General features: G+C 52.3%; 1 protein-coding gene across 3 annotated transcripts in view; it reads right to left on the reverse strand.

Annotated features, from left to right (window-relative positions):
• The window catches only part of ZMAT4 (zinc finger matrin-type 4), a 77,819-nt gene that overhangs the window by 3,718 nt on the left and 52,215 nt on the right, over window positions 1-21,886 (reverse strand). For all 3 annotated transcript variants that reach the window (XM_026863040.1, XM_026863041.1, XM_026863042.1), the window contains 3 exons: window positions 21,316-21,472; window positions 13,390-13,617; window positions 4,774-4,870 (listed from right to left, as the gene is read on the reverse strand). In XM_026863040.1, the coding sequence (XP_026718841.1) occupies window positions 4,774-4,870; window positions 13,390-13,617; window positions 21,316-21,472 (482 nt within the window). The remainder of the gene's footprint in view (window positions 1-4,773; window positions 4,871-13,389; window positions 13,618-21,315; window positions 21,473-21,886) is intronic.

Genomic DNA, 21,886 nt, shown 5'->3' on the forward strand with positions numbered 1-21,886 from the left:
CTCGCCCTGAACCCGGCTCCCCCCGTCCTGAGCCCGGCTCCCCGCGCCCTAAGCCCGGCTCCCCTCGCCCTGAGCCCGGCTCCCCCCCGCCCTAAGCCCGGCTCCCCCTCGCCCTAAGCCTGGCTCAGGCGAGCGCAAGGTCCCGGCGCAGCCCCGGCGAACGCTGCCTGAGCCCGGGTGTAAACGGGCCAGGCGCCAGGTCTGTGACGCCCCAAATGAACTATTCCCCTGTACCCGACTCTCGCCCCAATTCCTGACTTTATGGTAAGATAAAAAAGGATGCATTTTTCCTTTATTTTCAAATACACGGCTTAAAATATCTGCACCCTGGAGAAAAAATGGGAGTTAGTAGACATTATCTTGCTTTGCATATTCATTGGCCAGAGGGATAAGGACTAGCTCAATATTAGCTACCTCCTCCTTCATCTTTCATTCAACACCAAAATACCAGCCAAGACACTTTCCGCTTCCCCCTCAACCCCCCATTTTCCCCATCTTTTGGTCAAACAAATTCAGTCAGAAGCTTTCAGGCGAGCCCCTGGAACTCCTGTAGACAAACAGCTAAGCTCTCCCCACCAGACACCCCCAAAGAAGAATGGGGCAGCTGCAGGGCGCCCAGCCACGAACTCTTGCCTTGACACGGGAGCCCCAGAGCCGTCGGTGCCCACGCCGGGACGTGACGGGGTCCTGGTTAACGTGCCCTGCTCAGCAGGAGCTCAAGGGCTGCTCCACGCTGGGTTATTTAAAGCAACTCGAGCAGCATCTCGGTTGCACGTTGCTCTCTGGAGAGCTCTCAGGAACTATAATAAATAGCCACAACTTGACTCATTCCTCATAAAAGTTCTCTCCTAAAGCGGCTTTTCAGAAGACTCATCTCTCCGGTATTTTTTGGGTGCTACCAGCTTCCAGCCTGCAGTCACCTTCCCTGTAACCTGTCCCAGAACAATATCCCTTTCCTTTACAAACTGTTCCCCCTTCCTCTTTTTTTTTTTTTTTACTTATATGAAGTATGACAGCTACATCAAATGTTTTGTTGCCTTGGCAACTGCAATCCACTGGCTTCAGACTGAATTCTAGGGAAGAAGACGGTCTTGACACTAACAAACAATAATGAGAACAGCAAAAACCAGTGGGCAAAACAGTGTCCGAGGCAGGCGGGAGGGCTGCGGAGGGACAAACCCCCCACAGCACAGAGCACATTTACATTTGCTTCACCCGGAGCCGAGGGGCTGCCTGACCCAGCCCTGCTCTGGGACAAAGCGGCAGTGAAACTCGGCAGAAGTGCCAGGTCTGGATTTCAAAATTAATTTCCGCTATATGGAAGAGGCAATCACTTGTAGAAAGCTACAAACCCCTAAATGCAGCCCTGAGAAAACGTGCTGTCCCTGCTGCCCTCACACCCCCTGCGCTGGAGAGAGGCTGAGCTGGGGACACTCCTGCCTTCAGCCACTCCTACGCTGGCCACCACACCACGCAGCAGAGTAACTTCACAACGTCTTTGCTTACAGCACTAGAAATGAAGATTTCTCTGTCCCTGCACTATTTCTGTGGTCAGGAGCACAAGCTGTATGAACCGCTTCACTTTCCTGAAGTCTTTTGCTACCTGCTGTTACCACAAGTGCCGGACCTGTGCAAACACCGTGCACAAGGTCACCTCTGTGTACGTGGCAAAGAGAAGAACTGCGGCCACGAGACCCCCCCCGACTCATTCTGGGGCTGCTCCTCTGGGTCCAGCCCGTTATGGGTGCAGATGGCTGTTACAGACCCCTCAGGCTGTGGGGGGAGAACTGATTCAGGACAAAAGACAGGGATAACTCATTCCCTCAGTCCTGTGTAGAGGACAATGAAGCTTCGAAAGCAGCTTTAAACAAGGACAGTAAAATCTGGTTACATACTAATTGCAGGGTGGGAAGAGCTTTTGTTGTGCACAAACCCAAGCTGCCAATCCATTGTCTCCCATGATCCTGCACTTTCCTATAGGCCTGGAGAGATCTGTGCTGTGCTTGGATACTTAGCCTCAAAGAAAATTGTGTAAGAATGAACAATGGATGGAGGAAATAGAATAATCAGAGCAATTTCCCATAGAAATTGGTCAGACTAACGTTCCTAATTGGCACTCCATTACAACATTTGTACCATACTTTCTTTTGAATTTATTACTTTGTTTCCTCTTGCACTGAATGCCCATGAAAATCTCTTGGGACCAGATTTAAGTCATTATGAATAAATGATAAGAAACTAAATTTAGAAAGTCTGATAAGAATACTAATTTGCAGAAGAGGAAGGTCCTTAAAAAATAGTGGGAGTCCTGCAGGTCCCTGCGCCACTCTGGTGTTCCCTGCAGAGGCTGCCTTGATCCTCACCGAGATGAGAGAGAAATGGGCCCTCCTCTCCATAATTCGTGTGTTTTCAGAGCTATGGGAGAGGCTGCGACTCCCGCCGAGCCTGGACACTAACCAAGGGCAGCGCCATTTGCCTGGCTGCTCCCCTGTGAGATGGGCCGGGACCCGCCGCTCCCGGACCCCCACCACGGCACGGCATCGCCAGCGTCCCCATCCCACGGCCTGGCCTCCTGCCCTGCACGCTCAGCCGGGACTGGGGCTCTTCTCCCCGATGGGCAGCAGTGAACAAACGGGAGTTATTGCCCTTTGCTCCCGGGCTCTGCACTGAACACACTCCCCGTTAGCTACAGAACAAGGGAGGAAGCAGGAGCTCCCCAGCCTTTGCAATCTCTGCCAGAGTAAGCCGGAAGAAAACATTTGGGAAAGCCTTGGATGCAGGAGGAACTATCGTACTGCAGAACTGCCTAAGTGTGGAGATGACACTGCTAATTGCAGCTGACTGAAGAAAAGCAGAAGGTGGGGTATGAGGATGAGGCACCCTCCAGACACGGAAAAGAAATCGTGCATGGTTTCTGCACATCTCCATTTCCCATCCATGAGCCCGCTCTGAGTTGAAATGAACTCCTTTATCCTTTGCAATAATACCAGCAGCAACAGCAACAACAATACGAACGGTATCAGAAGGACTGGCAGGGGAAGGGTAAATTACAGCCCAGTGCCCAGGCAGCACATCACAGCTGCTCCCATTCCAGGTTTCCGACAGGAAGAGCTGTCATCCCCGTTTTCCAGCAGCAGGAATTTGGGTACAAACACCAACCCTGTCACTCCACCACATAACCTGGTGGAGCCGGGACACACCGTCACTGTGACGGGTTAAAAGAGAAAGGGAGATGGAGGCAGCAAAGGATTTAGGGGAGGTCCCGGATTGCTCTGGCACAGCCCAAAGCCACATCTGAGCCCAGCCCTCTTCTCCACACAGCTCCTGACGGGTCGGTGATGTGCTGGTCACCGCGGCCACCCGGCACCTGCCTCTCCTCCCACTTCACCACCCGTTGCAAGGATGGGGGGGGTGGGGGGAGAACTCCACCTCATCAGAGTCTGATGCCACCAGTTCCTTCCACTAATTGAGATCCTGAACGTGGCTGCACCCCCGGGCCCAGGAGGGGCAGAGTTTGGAAGGGATTCAAACTGGGGAGAAGTAATGTGAATAATATCGGGAATCTTTGAAGTTCTCACACCAGGTAGGGATGCTCAGCGATTATCCTTTGGTAGCTTAAGCAAAGCACCAGGACTTACTGCTTGTTCCGACGACCCTGCTGTGTCTTTCAGGTGCCCGCTGAGCCACCTGACATACTGCAGTAACCAACGACACCTTTTACATCCCTCTGCTAATCTGGGCGGTCCTGAGTGCTTCAGCCTGAGACTGTTCCCAAAGCTCACATGCAAGTGTATTAAGAGAGATTAGTTCATTAATCTACTCTCTGGTACCATCTATCTTTATGAGTTCGTTTTAATAATTTGTACTAATTGACAGAGCAGACTCCCTCCAATTCTCAAAGTTGGGTAATACATAATTGCTCTAAATCACAGCATAAACATTTTCACTTGGAAACTCCTAATCCCATTACACTCCCAGTGTCTCTTCCGAGGTTTTACAGATGAGAGAACCTGCAAACTCAGTATCATTACGCACAAACGCTTGTGGCATCAGGACCAGACATCATTAACATCCTGGGCCACTGCTGCCCATGATCTGCCCCAAAGCAGCAGGCACTGCTCAGTCTGAGGAGAGAGCGGGCAGGTATTTGGGTTCCCCAGCATCCTCTGACATATTTCAGTGGGGAGGGACAGCAAACCCATCACTGGGCTGAGGACACGGGGAGGAGACAAGGAGCTGTAGACACACAGGGTGCCGTCAGGAGCAGGAGGAGGGAGCGCTCCTGCCCCACACCCCGCGAGGGACAAGCTGAGGATGAGGGGACATGCAAAACGACAGCCGGGGGGGGGCCGAGAGGGGAGTATGGGAGGGCCTGCAGGAAGGTGTTCAGGAAACCTGGACACCCCCTGACACACTGCCCCTCTCCAGGCAGGAGCCCCCATCCCTGGGACGGCCGCAGGCCTGGGACGACCCCCAACAGTGAAGCGCAGCAGGGGCCTGGGAAGCGCAAGGAGCTGTGAGCGGGTGTCCCCAGGCACGCTGCGACGGGCACAGCAGCGACAGCAAACAGCAAACAGCGCTGCCCGCGGCGGGACCCAGGGAGCCCCACGGGCTGGGCCCCGCGCGCCCCAGGCCGGAGGAGCCAGAGGCAGCGTGTGCGCAGACACCCGGAGCCCTCGAGGGTCACGGCCGCGGAAGCATTACTGCCCGAGGGCTCCTGGGCGCAGGCAGGGACACACAGGAGGCTGCCGGGGAACGCGCGGAGGTACCCACTTGGTCTGATGTTTGGAGCCCTTCAGGTGCGCGTGGTACTGCTCTATCGAGTTCAGGGTGACGTTGCAGATGTTGCACGTGTAGCTGCGCTTCAGGCCTGCGAAGAGAACCCAGAGTCACCAACTGTGCGGTTAAACCTGCGCTGCCCGCGGGCTGCGGCGGGGAAACACCCTCGTGCCCCGGCTACAGACTATTCACCGTCAAAATGAAAGTACAAATGAGTGAAAATGGCTGTAGAACTGGGGGATGGGGGGGCAAAGCAAGCATTAGCCCTTGCCCCAAAAGACTTTTAATTAATTAGATGGTACTCAGATCTCAAATTGAATTTCCAGTTTCCCAGACATTTCTCTTTAGAGTAACCCGTCTATTGACTTTTCCAGGGCAGGGTATCCAAGCACTAGTGAAGCCTAAAGGAATATTTTTGAGAGGCACAGCCCGGGCAGAATGAGGCAGAGTCCAAAGGTGAATCCCCCCGAGACCCTGGTCCCCGCAGCTCATCACCCCCCTCCCACAAACTTCCCACAAAGCGTCGGGCTAATGAGTGCACGAGGCCCCTTCTACTCCTCTGGGTTTTGGGAGCGATCACAATTCAGGGCAATTCCTCGTCAGTGTATTTAGAAGCCAGATCACTTAGGAACCTTTCTTCCCCCCCAAGGGGATCCACCGTGGTTTAGCCGCCGCGTTTGCCCAGCTCCGCCGGCGCTGGCTCGGCAGCCCCCCCCGGCCAAGGCTGGGTCCTGGTGCAGGTGCCCAGTGGCCCTCCCAAAGCTGGCAGCCAGGAGCTCCTTCGCCTGACGGATTTAGTCTTGGCTGCAATACCTGTCTGCAGCCCTGACCGCAAAGCAGCCCTTGCTCTGCTAATTTTAGCCCGTCACAGACACAATAACAAACAAGGATTTATAAAGCTGCTGCCCTGCTGCCGGCCAGCCGAGTCCCACTGCGCTGGAAATAACATCTCAGTGGGCTCGTGCAGAAACCTTATGAACTTTTGTTGTTGTTTTTGTTTGGGGGGAGTTTTGTTTTGTTTGGGGTTTTTTAACCTTCTCACAAATCTCTTGGGGGTTTTTAACCTTCTCACAATCTCCTAGCTGCCTCTGCCACTTCCCCTTTCATCGTTCACTCAACTGCCACAGCTACAAGTGATCTCCAAGAGAATGCACTGCATTTCATTTTATTGCAATGTAAGCTGCAGAGAACATGATGTAAGCGCAGCTGGCGGAGGCAGGAGCAGGCAGGGAGGTGACTGCTGGGCTGCGGAGAGGCGCACGTGTCATGGGCAAGAGATGGGGACTTTGGGCCATCCCGCTCCCTGGGCCAAGGAGGAGCAAGAGCTGCGCCCTCAGGAGGGGCGCTGGACCCGGGGAAAGACAGAGGCACCGCGGGGAGCAGCACCCACGGCTCCCGCGCAGGGAAGGCGCTTGGTGCAAGCAGCAGCTCTCTCCTAACTCACTGCTCTGCCTCTGGGCACAGATTGCAGGGAAGAAAAAAACCAGGCAATTAAGCAGATTCATGCACATCTCAGACAGAAGCTGCAAAGTGATTTATAAGCAAAGTCACAGAAACAATCTCTTGGCACATTCACTGGAAAACATCCGAGCTGAAGAACTAAACCCAACAAAATCAGCCCGTGCTTCACTTACTCAGCTTAGATCAAACTTCATTTCTCTGAGACACCCACTGCAGACAACATTTGTTCACCTAAAAAGCGTGCATGCACAGCACATGAACAGGGGACGCTGCAGGATTATAATGGCAGAAGAGCCACCTCTGCCTGTACACAACTCAGAAAGGTCTCAAACCGTGTTCAACTAATTGTCATGGACGGTAAAATAAACAAGAGATGGAGATGATTTATGGATACAATCAAAATTGCTCATTACATTGCTACCAAAGTTCAGGTTTTTACTGACACTCAGACTGGGACAGTTATTGCAGCTTTTCCTCCAATACCCTCCTTCCCAATCCCTGGTATTTCAGACCTTCCAATAGAGTGAATTGCCCTGGGTGGGTCTCAGGGAAGGAGGAAGGTCAGGGCTAAGGAAGAATTCCAGAGTTACGGATGCAACCTCTGTACAAAGCAGCCTGAGAAAAACAGTTGCCTGAGATGCCCAGAGAGATACAAAACCGCTATTCTCGACACTATTTATTGTATTAAATAGGAAAATTATTTCTTCCTCATTTAACAGCTTGCATCTCAGAATTACAGTTTAATGACTTAAGGCTGAGAGTATTTTCATTCTCAACAGGACAAGGAAACAGAGACTTTGCCACCTCTGAAAAGCTGAAAATCTAAAAATAGGAACCCAGCAGACAGGCAGCAATCAGAGTAAGAGGTAAAGGAGAAAAGGTCTTTTCCCAAGGCAGCGTGCTGTCCAGTGGCTGCTGAAAATGGCTGATATTATTTTTGATTTGTGTCAGTTTAGGCTTCCTGGAAAAAATGCACAGTTTGGTCCATTTCCGAGGCATTTATTCTCAGTGCCCTGGTGCACCCCTCCCTCCCTCTGGAGGGGTATCAGCCTGCCTAGCACATGACATCAGGTAATTACTTACACACTCATACTCGTTTTGCCTTTCCAGTCAGGTTTTCACCCAAAACATTCCGCAATGACTCTTGCAATCACAGGAAGCCACAATGCTGCTGGGGAAGTTTTTCCACACCTGCAAAAGCTGATTTAATTCATTTCTTTCTCTTCTTTTTTTTTTTTTTTTTTTTTTTTTTTTTTTTTTACCTGGGCCAAGAGACGCATCACTACCTGGGTTCAAAATCTATTGTTTTGGGAGAACTGGGAAGCCTCTTTTAGGAACTACAGCAATAACAAAACCAGACACTGCAGAAGGGGACAGAGAGCAGCTGAACGTGCGTTAAGCTCCTGATTCCTTCTGGCATCCCTGAGAGCAACCTGGTATGCAGGGCAAAACCCGACGCGGATTAAGCATATAAATACAGACCTACGTGTTTCCAGGCCCTGATTCTGTTGTCTCCCTGACTATGCTGAGTGTCAGAGAGTAGTTTCTTCTCTCCTCCTCTCTTTTGTATTTTAACATCCTAATAACTCCCTTGGCATCACAGGCTACATTAGCATCACTGACATTGCACGTACATCGGCGTTACAGTAAACCATTGATGCTGAAGTCATTTCTGTCCTGTCCTGTCCTAGAAAAAAGGGAATTGCAAATTTTAGAGTCTCTGTGGTCGTGTTTCTGCTTTGCACTGATTCACTTCCATGAAGATCTGTGCAGACCATTTCAAGCCTAATTGAAGGGCTCAGTTTAGGAATACCCGAGCTGTGGGATTCCCAGCATGGGCTGCTGTGCTCTTCCAGAACAGTTCTAATGTACCATGTAATAGTCTCTCTTGACTTTCTATCGTATTATCTCTTTGCAGAAATTGTTAAAACAATTCATTTAGAACAAGGTATGGCATTCTCAAATCAGATCAGCTTATGCTTACCATAATTAACTGCTTAGGCTATATACACACTCACCACTCCCCACCTGTACCTACGGACTCCCAAAGAATCACTTGTCTTTTTTTGAACTGTTAGCTGTCCCACTTTTCTCCAACACCTCATACATCTCTCACCTAGGAATCTGGCCCAACATAAAGATGAACATCTTCTTTAAAAAAATATTTTAAAAATAATCATGTGGGTACTTGAAAATAGCAAGCAAGTGAGAATGCAGAAGTATTTAAATAGTCACCTGTATTTTTGTGTGGCATGACGCGGCGCGGAACAAAAATCAAACTGCAAATATGCTTATGGATGCTCTCCTTGCTGAACTGACTCTCGATGCAGCAGCACGGTTTTACAGTCAAACCCTCGGTCCATAGGTGGCAGCTCCCGTTTCCTTTATTAAGCCAAGAGGCATCAGACACCTGGTGCCACAGGGCAGGAGAGAGGATGGAGAAGGCAGTGCAGGCCGACACGGGCCGTGCATCAGCACCTCGCTGCGGACCGAGAAACTGGTAATACTTTAAATTAAGGTAATAAGGTTCTAATCCTCAGCCGCTAATTTAACAGCAACATTAACAGCAGCCTTACTGAATCTTAATTACTTGTGTAGGTGGAAATGCCATCAGCGATTACAGTTCCTAACTGGGGACACTGATTTTTTCCCACCAGCATGTCAAGGCTGGTGCTGCTGCTGAACAAGGGGGAATCCTGCCCCTCCTCCCCGTGCCCAGCACCGCGGCCGCGGCTCTTCCCCCGCCGGGGCCGGTTCTGTGAACTCGCCCGGGCTGGGCCGAACCACACACGGGTGCGTGGTGGGCGGGTGGAAATTTTGCCAAGCCCGTCTCCGCCAGTGTGAAAAACCAGGGGCTGGGCCAGGGGCTGGGCCAGCCAGCGGGGAAGGTGCCAGAAGCTGCCCAAGGCTCCCCGCCACCGCCCTGCTCCGCGGCAGCCGTGCTCGGGACCCCGCTCCTGCGGCAGCTCTCGGCCGCATCCAGCGTCCCGAGACTGGCTTGTGCAGGAAAAGTCTTGAGACTGACACAAACTCCACTGAAACGAGACAGGGAGAAAGGAAACTGCCTCAGCTGAACTGCAGGATGAAACCACACGCAACAGCCACCTCCAGAGTCCCAAAATTAACAGTATTTGATCTCACTGGAGCTCACCAAAGCTGCCAACTTGGCTGAAACTGTGGTTTGATGAAATGCACCCAACCACGACGTGTTGGAGCCGGGTATTAGCGCAGCAGGCAGTCTGCAAGAGGAAGGTGGTCTCAGCCAGCGCAGTCTGTGCTAGGAACTGCCGTGCTTCGTCTGCGTTCACGTCTACTCCTGCATCCTCACGACACATCAGCACTCCCTCCCCTGCATCATGGCATGCGTTCATGTAAAATTGAATGTGCTCCTACACCCATTAAATAAAATATTAACAAGTCAAGTCATTAATGTCATTCTGCATAAAATGCATTAAAAACACATTCCAGGGGAGTACTTGTTAAATCACTTTTTACTAACCAAAAGTGACAGCACAGACCTAAAAGTACTTATAAGTCATACAAAGAAATTATGATCTAGGAAGGAAAATGAAACTCAGCTCTTTTCTGACTTTGCAAGATAGCATCTGCAACTCTGACAATTTACCTGAAAATACAAAGGCTTCAGGTGACACCATCCCTGTGCAGCCATCCCAGTCCTGCCTCACTGCAGAGGCTGCTGTGTTTCATGTGAGGGATCCACCGTGTAACCCCCTGAGAGGCACCAGCGTCTCCTCCAGGGCCTGGGGATTTTCGTGTCACCAGGGACCAGGAGCCCCAAGAAGACGACCCACGTTCCTGCTGTTTACAGGATCCTGTCTAATCAGCTCCAGGCACACAAGGCTGGCCCAGAATCTGTCTCCACCATTACATAATATTCAAGTTTTACTGGCAAGCATCAAAGAGAGCCCAAGGTGCCTTGGTAAGTCATTTGCTGTCGTGCAAACCGGCGCTGACGCGGGTTACAAACACTGACGAGATGAGGGGGGGGTCTGTCTGTACGTCGAGCCTTCTGCTCATTTTGTTCATTCAAAGATGTACGGAACGACAGGGAAAGGGCACACTGAGCCCACGTAACGAAGCCCAGACTTTCAAACACTGCACCAGCCTTCAGAGAGCATTTTGCTGTGGGGCTTTGGCTCAGCACCAGCAATAAGCAGAGTCCGTTATTAATTAAATTCCCCGTGAATGAGATCTGCCAGTCTCTGCTGTGAGACCCCTGCCCCTGCGAGCCCACCTGCCTCAGGGGAGGCACAAAGAGCTCAGCGACGGGTAATGCCAGACATGAAGAAAAACTGGTGAAATGTGACCTGATGGAGCACAAACGCAATTCTCTTTCTGCCTGGCGCAGGCTGTGGGAAGGCGAGAGCTGCCAGACGGAGCCGCACCGGTGCCTCCAAGGGAGCAGCTTCTGCTCCGTGTTGATGAACAGGCACAAGCTGTCGGGGGGAGAGCCCAGAACTTGGGGTCCGTCACCATACCCGCCGGCTTGTGCCCCCTCCGGGACCGGCTGGGGTGCAGCAGCAGCCAGAGAAGGCAGCTCTGCAGGAGGAAAACTCTTCATTTCTTCCTCTTTCAGGGTATGTCCCCGTGCTCCCCCAAGGAGTCAGAGCAGAGGGGGCTCCAGGCCAGCCCTCGGCACCGGGCTCCTGGACCGGCTCCGCTGGCACGGCTGGAAAACTGCAGGAAGCTGCTCGGAGAGCCGGGCTGGCCGGGTGCGCATCGCCTGAACTCCGCCACGCACCCTCCGCTCGGCCCAGGCACGAGGCCGGTGAGACCCTGAACCCAGCACAGACTACAGGAACGGGGCTGATAGTGAGGTTTCCTTTTCCTTTTTTTTTTTTTCTCCTCCTCATTTCCGAGAAGAAAACAAGACTTCAAAATTGTAGGATGAGCGCTTGGCGAGAAGAATCAATGCTTTTGTTTCCTATAAATATCAGTTGTCCAAAAATTTATCTCTATTCTTATTTCTCTAAATACACATTAATATTTATCAATAAATATTTTATTATAGCCATTGTCAAAGCATCAAAGGCTGCTGAAATGTTGTACTTCAGCTGACACTGTTTGTTCCAGGCTCACACAACGCATCAAATGTTTGTCTCCCACGGCAGTCAAAATAGAATTAATATTTAAGTTGTGATGGGAGAAGCCACTGGGGATAGCCTGGAAAGAAAATGGGTTTGCATTCTGGCAAACAGCAGAAGCAGCGCCGAGCAGGAGAGCAGACGGCGACAATCCCTACCACGCGCTGCCGAACAAGATTCCGCTGACAACCTGGGACAGACCGCGGGGGAGCTCTGACCTGCCGCTGTTGTTTCTCCTGCAGTCAGACACGAGTTTATCTGCCAAGGCACGGCCACTTCCTTGGGCAGAAGGCGGGTCCCGTTCCATGTTGGCCACTGCACAGCTCTGCCTTCTGCACCCGTGGGGTCCTGCTCTGGCCTCACAGCTAAAGGCTTTCAGGAGAGCGCATCACACTCCCCAGTTAAAAGAACCGTAAGGAAGAGGATTCCCTGGCCATGCTGCTACCCTGCCGCAGAGGGAACCTCTGCAGGACCCTGTCAGCAGGTCAGGGACGTGTCCTTTGACTCACCACGTCTGGCTGAGAACTCAGACAGCACCGGACACCCCCGAGCTGGAGACCCCGAAACAGCAGCCTGGAAGTGTCCAGCCAGAGACCCGAAGCTGCCTCCCCCAGACCCGGGGTATAAACAGCCGCAGCACCACGCGATCGATGGACGGATCCCGCTGGGTGCAGCTGCAGATCCCAACCACGCACAGAAGCACCGCAAAGTCAAAAACCAACATGGGCTGATGAGTCTGTAAAGCCCTCCAATTTCAACTCTCCTCAGCACAAGCTAAATGAATAAAACACTCCACAATTGATTTATTTACAGTTAACGACATCCTCAGCCACTCTTGAGTTTGGCACAGTTCAAAGTACTAAGCACTTCCATGTTATTGTCCCAGGTTTTATTTCCCCGCATATTTCCAACAGCGGGCAGTGACTCAGCCACATGAATCATTTATGGCATTGTGAGTCACACTAGGTAGCACATGAAGGATCTGGATAACCATTACAAGGTTTATTTGAGATCAAGAAATGCACAATATACTGCATAATCGTTAGTATTTAAAGGAAAATTATTTCATTTAGCCAAGAAAAAAAAAAAAAAGGTATTTTTAAATGTTAACGCAACGTCTTGCTGGCAAACCAGACTTCCTCACCCGCATGGTTTTGGAAATCAAACCTGCACTTTTTCCTCAGCCCACTTCAGTTGAACACATTGTGTGTGTACAGGATTGTCATCAAGACCACAGAGAAAACTTTCAGCGGGAGTCTCTTACCTCTCCTCCCGTAATTACGCTCTCGCTATTAAAAAGGGCCTTTGCTCGGGATAAAGCAGCACATCTCCCTCAGCCGGGGAGCGGGTCCTCCCTCGGCACCCGCGGCCGGAGGCTCTGGGGACGCTGCGCCCACGGCTCCACGCGAGGGGGGTCCCTGCCGGAGGGTGCAGGGGCCAAGGCCGGGTGGCCCCGGGGTGCAGCCCTGCAGGGAGCCTGCGGAGGTGGGAGCACCCTCAGCCTGACCTCCCAGCGGGGCTGGGACGGACGGACGGACAGACGGCAGCTCGCTGCCAGTGGGAACACAGAAAACTTGTGTTTAACACACCCTCAGCAAATGCTCGGTTCCTTTTTTCTGCTGCTGACCCAGGGTCGCTGCAGTGTTTTACAAGCACTAATTAAATCACAGAAGACAGCCGATGCCTGCTCTCCTTCGGGGAGATGCAGGGAGCGCTCTGCCTCCAGCCCAAACACCCCGTCCCCCCTCCCCACGTGTTCCCCTCCCTCTGCTCACGGGGACAGGCCACGTCTGCTCAAGGACAGGCGTGTGCTAATGAAAGGGGCTATTTTAGGAAGAGGCAAAAGCAATACCCAGGAAGCAACTTTTAAAGGATGCTGCTAAAACTGTGCCCTGTCACTCAGAGGAGGGGATTTTTTTCACACCTGCGGGAACCTCATCAAGCAGCCGGAGCACCAGGGGCTGCCCCGCGCCGCGCGGCTGGAGGGAAGTGACCGCGACGGGCACCACGGGCACCGCGTCCCACGGCGTCCCCGCGCTCTCACCTCGCAGCTCTCCCAGGTCCAGGGTCTTCCCCAGCTGCTCCAGGAGGTCGGCCCTGGCCGCGTTCTTCTTGTGCTTTTTGCCATCGTAGTGCTGCTGTGCCATCATGGGGTTGTTGAACCAGGCTGCGCAGAGCTGGCAGTACCTGTCCGAGTCCCTGCGCTGAGGCGGTGACGGCACCACCGGCGGACTGTCCGCGTGCGGCTGCTTCAGGGAGCTCAGCGCCGTTTCTGGGAAAGGAAACATTCAGAAACACTCAGACATGAGCTCTTCCAGGCTGCTGCCGTCTCAGTAACAGCAGGCCCTGAGGCAGAACCCACATTAGACACGGGGAATAATTAGCAGCAGTTACCGGGTCCCACTGGATATTCTGGATGGCGCTGCCTGGAAATCTACCATTTCTCATTTAAAAAAAAGCAGCATGAAAGGAAGCACAGGACTGTTCCTCGACTCTCTGCCTTTCGCTAGCTGGGGAAGGAGGATGCTCTCATTGCAGTTACACGGCTTATCACTGCTGTGACTAAACCTGCTGAACTTATCCTGCTTAAATTGCTACTTCCAGAAAAAATTGCCAGTGGAGAATGAACAAAACATGCAAAACCATCGACTTCTCAAGATAGGGAGACAGATTTATCATTATCTCAGCATTCTTATTTTTCAATTTATTCAGTCTCGGAAAGAACAGGGAAAGCTGGAGCAACTGTAAATTGTCACAGATGAAAAAAAATATTCAATAATCAGTCCCCTCATTCAAATATCTTCGCATCGTGAATCGACAGGGACCAGCAAACCACGACCTTCATCTAATCCCCTTTCCCTTCAGATTCACCTTCAGTGATTAGTCTTTACATAATGGAGCTGCACCTTGTTTGCCACAGTCTGCCAACTCTGTACAATATAAATCACAAAGCCATGGAAAACCAGTTTGAAGTAAAATAAAGTTCAAATAACATTGAGATACAAAAATATACAATGACTAGAGCTTAATTATCACACCTCATTCAAAAATTCCCTTTCATGTGGTTCTTTTCTTTTCCAGATGAAATGTCTATCTAAATAATTAACAAACCGCTCCCTCTGTGATACAAGAATAGGCAAATTTTAAGGTGGTGAAGAGGAGCTCCATCGCTCTCCTTTGATCTGTGCTATTCCAGCTGAGCCCTGACAGGAGCACGACCCCACCTCAGTGTCTGCTCCCGGGAATGCAGCAGTGAGCAAATAGGGGCATATTTAGACGCATAATTACAACTGAACCCCACGGTGATTGACTCCACGGCCCAGGAAAGTTAATATTGTTATAAATCTTCTGCTGACCTGCTCGGGAAGGGACGTCTATTAAATTTCCTCAAGGAAATTGTATCTTACATATAACATTACTTACAACCTTATCAATTTCCAGGGGTTTATAAGCTTCTATTGTTTTTGATGACAGCTGCCAAGGTATAAGGGTTTCAGGGCCTGGGCGGCTGGTTGAGGCACCATCACCCTCCTCCCAGGCCGCCTCTGGAGAAACACCTGGAGAAGAGTTTGCTCCCTTCTGCTGCTGCCCCCAGCGCTCTGCACAGCACGAGTCCAAGGAGCTCTTTCGGGGATTAGTTAATACAGCGATTACACAACTGGCTCCCGCAGAAGATATTTCTTCTCCTCGTTCTGCTGTCTCGCGAGCCGCCCGCCCGCTCGTTTGGATTCATTTCACCCCACCAGAGGATTCCACCGCCTAGTCCCTGCCCGCCCTCCATTTAACCAGCCTAGTTAAAATCCAAGCACAACACCAGCAGAGAAAACCTTTTTTCCTTTGCCTTGGGCTCCTGATGCCCCTGGCAGCGTGCTGGGGTGATGCTCAGACACCTCCCGGCTCTGCCGAGGCACCCAAGGTCATCGTCAACCTGAAAAACTGCTGCCGAGGGAGCTGGCGGGCAGCAGGCAGGGCTCAGCAAGGAACCGGCTCTATTTTGCTCCTCAAACCAAAACCTTTTCCTACACCTACAGCTCCACCACGAGACGCACCCCCAGCCCCTCCGAGGCGCCCACAACACGAACAGAAGTGCAGGTACAAATTGCAGAGCCAGGGGCCAACGCACGGCGGCGAAGAAGAAAATTCGGCAATAACAGCACCGCCCGTCCCAGCCGGGATTGCGCGGCTTTGCCCACGTCGCTCACTAGCGCAGGCACGGCCCGTCCCTGGCTGCGGCCACGCGGCCCTCGCACGGATCCTCCCTGCGGCCGGGCCTGGCGCCAGGGGCTGCCCCGCGGACACGTGTGAGCACCCGGAGCGTCACACACCGCCCGTTCAGCCAGGAGCTCCCTGAGAGACCCCAGGTGCTGCTCTTGCAGGCCCCAAGCTATGACGTTAAATCTATCAGATCCTGCGGTTAGCCTTCTCCCTGCTGATGCGTCCTGAGCTGCTGCCAGCGGGGAACCAGTGAGGTCGAAGCTGCCAGAGCTGGTGGTGCCCGCAGGAGTTCCCTCTCCCGCTCACTAGAGGAACTCGACTGAAGCGTCGCCTCTGCTCAGCCATCAGCCACGCCGTGGCCCGTGTCCGAGGCCCTCCCCACGAGGCTGGTGCTCACCCAGGTGCCGTGCAGGGGGGCGGCTCCAGAGCCACTCCTGCTCCAGGGACTGAACCAGAGCCCCCCTCGAGCCCACGGGCTGCAGCCCCCACGGCAGGGACCCCGTTCCCGCATCACACGGGTGCTCCCACCTGGCAGGGATTTCCTCTCAGCACTCACAATACAAAACATCTTCTTGTAAAGCCACATTCCTCGGGTTCCATTTGCGACTACCCCCAGCCCTAAGACGTGCTGAACCCAGCCTGGCAGCTAACAAAAGCATCCCGTGTCTTCCAAATCCTCCCAAAGAGAAACAGATGAAAGATGACTTCTCCACAAATGTGGATTTATCATTTTGATATGTGCTACATAACAACAACAGAACAGAAAATATCGTCCCCTGAGCAGCAACACAAAAATTAATAATAAACACTCACAAAGCGTCAAATGTTAAAAATGTTTCTCCATCTAAAACACAAACACAAAAGCTGCTAGTTTGACTATTTCAAGTATTTCAAAATGCTAAATAGCTCATGACAGTCTGCCTTACATTCCCTTTTGCTGTGGGAGGGAAGTGAGAAAGTCTTACTTTGCTGCAAGAAGCAAAATATAAAGTTAGAAACACTTTAGCACTCTGGCAATGAACTAATGTTTGACTTATTTCTTGCATGCAAAGATTTTTATTCATAGCTGTATTTAAATGGCACCCAACTTTTTATCATTGCCACTCTCCAGGAACTGAGCATGAGAACAAGAAAGTAACTGAACCAGGACAACAGGGCACTGGAGAAATTCCCTTTCCTTCAGAAGACAAATCTGGGACTAAGGTAGAACCCAGCTGCTGCTGGAGGGATCAACCAAACCCGAAAGGCATTTACTCTGTTCCCCTGAGCACATCTGAAACGCAACCCCCCCCCGGGGAATGACAGAACAGGAGGTGAAGGAGCCAAGGTAACTTTTCTTGCTGGCAAAGCCACGCTTACTCCTCACCCTGACTCGGGGGCCCCAGTGCTGGCACCTCCCCTGGCCAACAGGCCAGTCCCCACGTCCTGAAACGACGCCTGCAGGCACCTGCACTTTGAGGGATGAAGGCAGCAGCAATTCCCACCCCCCACAGTCCTTCGGTTTATAACTTGTACTGATGACTGGATGCGAGCTGGCAGAAAATCTTGGAAGTGACTGGAGAAATTCATCAGCAACAGTGGTGACATGGAGCCTTGGAGGGCTCCAGCCCTGTACAGCAGAACAACAGGAAAGATCCCAAAGACTTCGCTGTAGCGGTGAGACATCCTTCCCTGTCATGAAAGACCCAGCTGTTAAGGCACTTCTCCCTCTCCCGAAAGCACCAGCTGAGAAATGAGAGCTCTGTATTCCATTAAGATGATAAAATTGAAAGGAAAGGTGTAACTCCATGAAGAGAAGGCAAGTAGATGTCATCCTCTATGGGACTGCGAGACAGAAACCCCAGACTACCGAGCGCGGCTCTGCTGGGAGGCAGAAGGTGATGGCCAGCGCGTCCAGGCGAAGCAGCTGGGAGCCCTCCCGGGGCAGCGGGGGGACGCTGCAGCCTGGGGTGACCAGGGGACACATTGGGGTCAGCTGGGAGGAGCGGGGGGACCAGAAGTGCCAGGGCAGGCAGGACACACGCCAATGCCTCGCGCCACCTTGGGTGCTACGCGGGGCAGCGGCTGCTCAGAGTTTGGGGCTGATGTAACCTCCGTGGTGATCGAGGAAAGTCTGTTCGGCAGAGTTGAAACATTTCACTGTGGGGCACAAAAGTCAGTGGGAAGCCCCCGAGACTCTTGCAGGTGCAGCGGGGAGCAGTGCTCTGGCCCGACGGCTCGCGGGGAAGGAGGCTCAGGTGGGATGTTGGCAGCAGAGGAGGTGTCTGCAGAAATCCTTCCCTCTGCCACTTCCCGGCGGGGAGCAGCCGCGGGCGCAGGACAAAGCCGCAGGCGCTGAGCTCGGAGAGGAGCTGCTCTGCGGAGGTGAAGCCTCAGGGGGGGTTCTGGCCACCGGCAGCAGCTCCAGGTCCCTCAGCAGCCTGGCGGCGTGTTCAGAGCCGCTGCCTCCAGGGACCATGACCAGGAACACAAGTACAGTTGCAGACATTTTTCAAATTTTTCACCTTCACTGAGACTGTTACATATTTTTCAATGCTTTTTTTTTTAACTGAAAAACGCAGCTCTTCCAATAGCTCAGGAGTTCTTCCTAAATTTCCCCTGAAGTTTCAGCTGCATTCATTAGTCTTCATTTTATCCCCTAAATTCATTTTGTTACTGTGCAATTTAGAGAGATGCTGTGCTCCACAGAGGCAATTGTACATCTGTGTGAAAGAGATTACTCCTGCAAAACCAGTTGTGCAAAGAATTTCACAAATTCCTTCCTCCCTTTACACACAGAGCCACTAATTATGCAAATGGTAAACGCAGAACTTCACAACAATTTAGGGTAGCAGAATAAATTTTGGTGCAAGGCTGAAAATCAGACACTGAAATCTGGAGGTTATTAAGTATTTTTACTTGCCTATTGCTTCTAAAATACCTTCTCAGATTAACTGTGTTTAATCTCAGCTGTAATAAGAGCACTTGGGGAACTCTGAAAACATTTTAAGCTTTTTTTTTTTTTTAATTAAAAGATTATGAGAGTTCAAGTATTTGTATAGACTCTTTCTCACATGTTTTGATCACAGATGAAAGCTAAAAAATACTTTACTCTTAAGAGTTTAGGGAAACACCAAATAAAATACTGAACCCATTTAACCATCGGAAGGATTACCCTGTTATGACCAGAACAGCAGCTTGATCTCTTTTAAACAGGCACTAACCAAGCATGAGCTCATGCCTCCCGAATCGCCAGCACCCAGCTCCACTCCCAGCTGCCCAGAACATCAGGAGGGGTCAGACCCCTCAGCAGTGACACGCTGGTGATTATAAAATACCTCTTAATGGCTGCAAGAGTGCAGCTTACCTCTGAGCAGATCAGTCTGATGTGAAATGTTATTTACTTCCTTTATGAAAATCAAAAGGAAGATCAAGCACAACGGATCCCAGCACCAGGGGATGTAAAAGCGCCACGTCTCCGTCACGCAGCTCCAGCGCTGCCAGGGGGGCCGTGGGACCCCCCGCACCCGCCTGCTCCGTGGGCCGGAGCAAAGAACGGCCTCAGCACCTGCACCCCCGACCTCCATCAGCAGGGTCCCAGCGCTGAGCCAAAACAGCCCTTTAAGGACGACGCACAAGAGCGTCTGGAGAGCCCTTCCACGGGGCTGGGGAAGAGAAATGGCTAGATGATGGATTGTCTCATGGAAAACCGCAGGGCCACCGCCCCAACCCCGCACAGGCACCCGCAGACACACGGCCGGGCCCGCGGCTGCCACAGACACGTGTGAAGCCCCCGGGGGGGCTCAGGGCTGTGCGTGGTTGGCTACCAGGAGTCAGGAGCACCCAAAGCTCTGTCCGGGAGATTAAAAGCTCTCTGGTGCCAGCTGTGAAGGACTGGGACAAAAATCCAGTGGAAAAATGCTTGGTGACTCCGTAGGATGCCCAGAAAAATGCTGTGTCCAAAGGGCACATTTCTTAAGAACAACTGGAGAGCAAAGAGGTGCTTATTAACGTGTCTCTGCAGCTCAGCTTCATCTTCCAGATCAAGTGTCTGGAGGAGCTGATGAGCCCTTGAGTTACTCTTTCCTAGTGATTACGGCAGCTGAAGAGCCCATTACTCTCGGAGCACACGGTGCAGCTCACTTAGAGCCTCTGCGAGGCTGATTAAAAAAAATTAGACAAAACCACCCTGCAAAGTTGCAGGTCTTGGAAAGCCCTGCCTTGAGGCGGCCCTGAGGCCTCTGACTGCAGCGTGGCAGGGCTGGTCGACACACAGACCCACCGACCCTCCCAGAGCTGAAAGCAGAGACTCTTTCCCCGCTGGAGGCTGAATCCAAAACGCCAGTTCATGTGTGAATCGGTCCATGCGCTGTTCCCTGAAATCCAGCACCCTTGTGACCCTCAGAACCTCACCTGGATTTAAGGAGAAATACCAGGTTTTGTGGCAGGTCCTTTGGAGGAGCCGCTGGAGGCTGCACACGAGGGGGGTCCTGAGCACTAATGCGAGCACGGGACAATTCAACACCGTAAGCACGTGCGCACTCCTCCTGCTGCCCTGCTCACCACTTGCCAGCTGCAGAGAACGGCCCGAGTTGTCCTAAAGTGAGTCAGTGGCCAACGATCACCTTATCTCCGGTTGGATCCATCCTCTGGGCTCCCCGCGGGACGGCCGGGGGCTGCCAGCACCCTCCCCGTGCCCCGCGGGACGGACGCCCGGTACCCGCAGCACCGGGGACTTCCCAGATGCACCTCGGTGACTCGTGTGCTGCACCTTCGCTTCTCTGTTAGATAAAACACCCGAGCCACCATCTAAAGCCATCCCTGTGCTCCCTGAGGCAAAGGGGAGAAGGTTTCCCAAGCCAGTCCTGGTAGAGGAGAGGTGACATTCTATGCACCTACAGTCTGCGAAGTTAAAAGGGCAACAAAAACACATGCAGAGCCAATCCCCCCGTATTTAATCACATCTAGGATTTATGTGCAGGGTGTGAGGCAGGATGTAAAATGCACAGCGAAATTTATGTTCTGTTCTGAAGAAAGTGCCACTGGTAGTAATACTGAAATACACCTGTCTGCAGGTCCAGAGCCCAGTTATCCTGCCCGGTTAGCATGAAGTATCCTCTGGGCCAACGACCGCAGAGGAAGTTTTGTTTCACAGTATATTAGCGGTTTGCAGGGACTTTATGGTTAAGCAAACAATAAGATGGTTAAATTATCCGATTCCAACATTTGACTCTTTAAATGTGGAAGTTAATAGGCTTGTGTTATCAGACTCGCTGTGGAGGAAAGCACGAACACCCATCTGGGCAAAAACCAACAGACAATCGATCCAACAGTTTTAAAGACTAGGTTTCCCTCCAAGGTAAAAGCAAATGATATTCTGTTCTGTACCGTAACACCTAAGGTTTATTAAACATGTTAGCTGAGCTGTTGAGTAACCTCTGATAATTAAAGCGAGGCTTGGCTATTCGTACCCAGAGGAGACATTGTCCTCCACCCAGCAAAACATTTCAGAAGCGTGGAGCCAGAGATAGGGCTCTCGTACAAAGGCCAGCCCTGGCTGGTAAACCCCTAATCTGTGGGAACAAAGCAGACAATAATGAGCATCAGCAAGTTTTAAAGGTTGTTATGACAGCAACACAAATGAATAGCTGCTTCTGCTGGCCTTCACCCCTCGGCTATCCATTTTCTGCTGCGCAGGCACCGAGGCTCCTCGGCACAGCGAGCCCGCTCCGCCCCGCGCGGACCCTCCTGCTCCGGCTCGCTGCCTCCGACCTACCTGTGGCCTTTAGTGCCGGCTGTTCACCTAGCAACAGTTTTAACCTTTTGGCATGGATTTTCCCTTGGTAATGCGATTCGGCCACCACTGCTGAGGTAAAGGACATGTTACATAGTGTGCAGCATTTGTTCTTATCCACTGAGTCACCGTCACTGCCCTGGGTGGAGACAAAAACACAGACAGAAAGAGGCGTATAAGCCCACCAAGCACGGTCACGGAGGAAGAAGAGAGAGGACGCCAGGTTGTTACGCCAAGGCCGTGGTTTCCAAGGGGTTTCCCTTCCTCATCTCCCCGAGCCGCGCTCCTGCCCGGTCCCAGCCCTGCTCAGCCTGGGGACGCCTTCGAGCCCTGGCACCCCTAGACCCTGTCTGCGCCCCGGGAGCTCGTCCCGCTGCTCCCTGCTCCCCCCGGGCACCTCCACCCCCCCCCGCCTTTAGCCTTTATTCCTCTTCTCTGGCTGAGGGAGCCACACGAACTCGGTGCCTTCCCTGCCATCAGACACGGCGCTTCCTCCTGCCACACTTCTGGAAGAGACCCCAAAGCAGCCGGGGGGGCAGACGGAGGCCGGGGG

This window comes from Athene cunicularia (genome assembly GCF_003259725.1).
Source record: "Athene cunicularia isolate RWA chromosome 22 unlocalized genomic scaffold, athCun1 chr22_part1, whole genome shotgun sequence".
NCBI classification, from domain to species: Eukaryota; Metazoa; Chordata; class Aves; order Strigiformes; family Strigidae; genus Athene; species Athene cunicularia.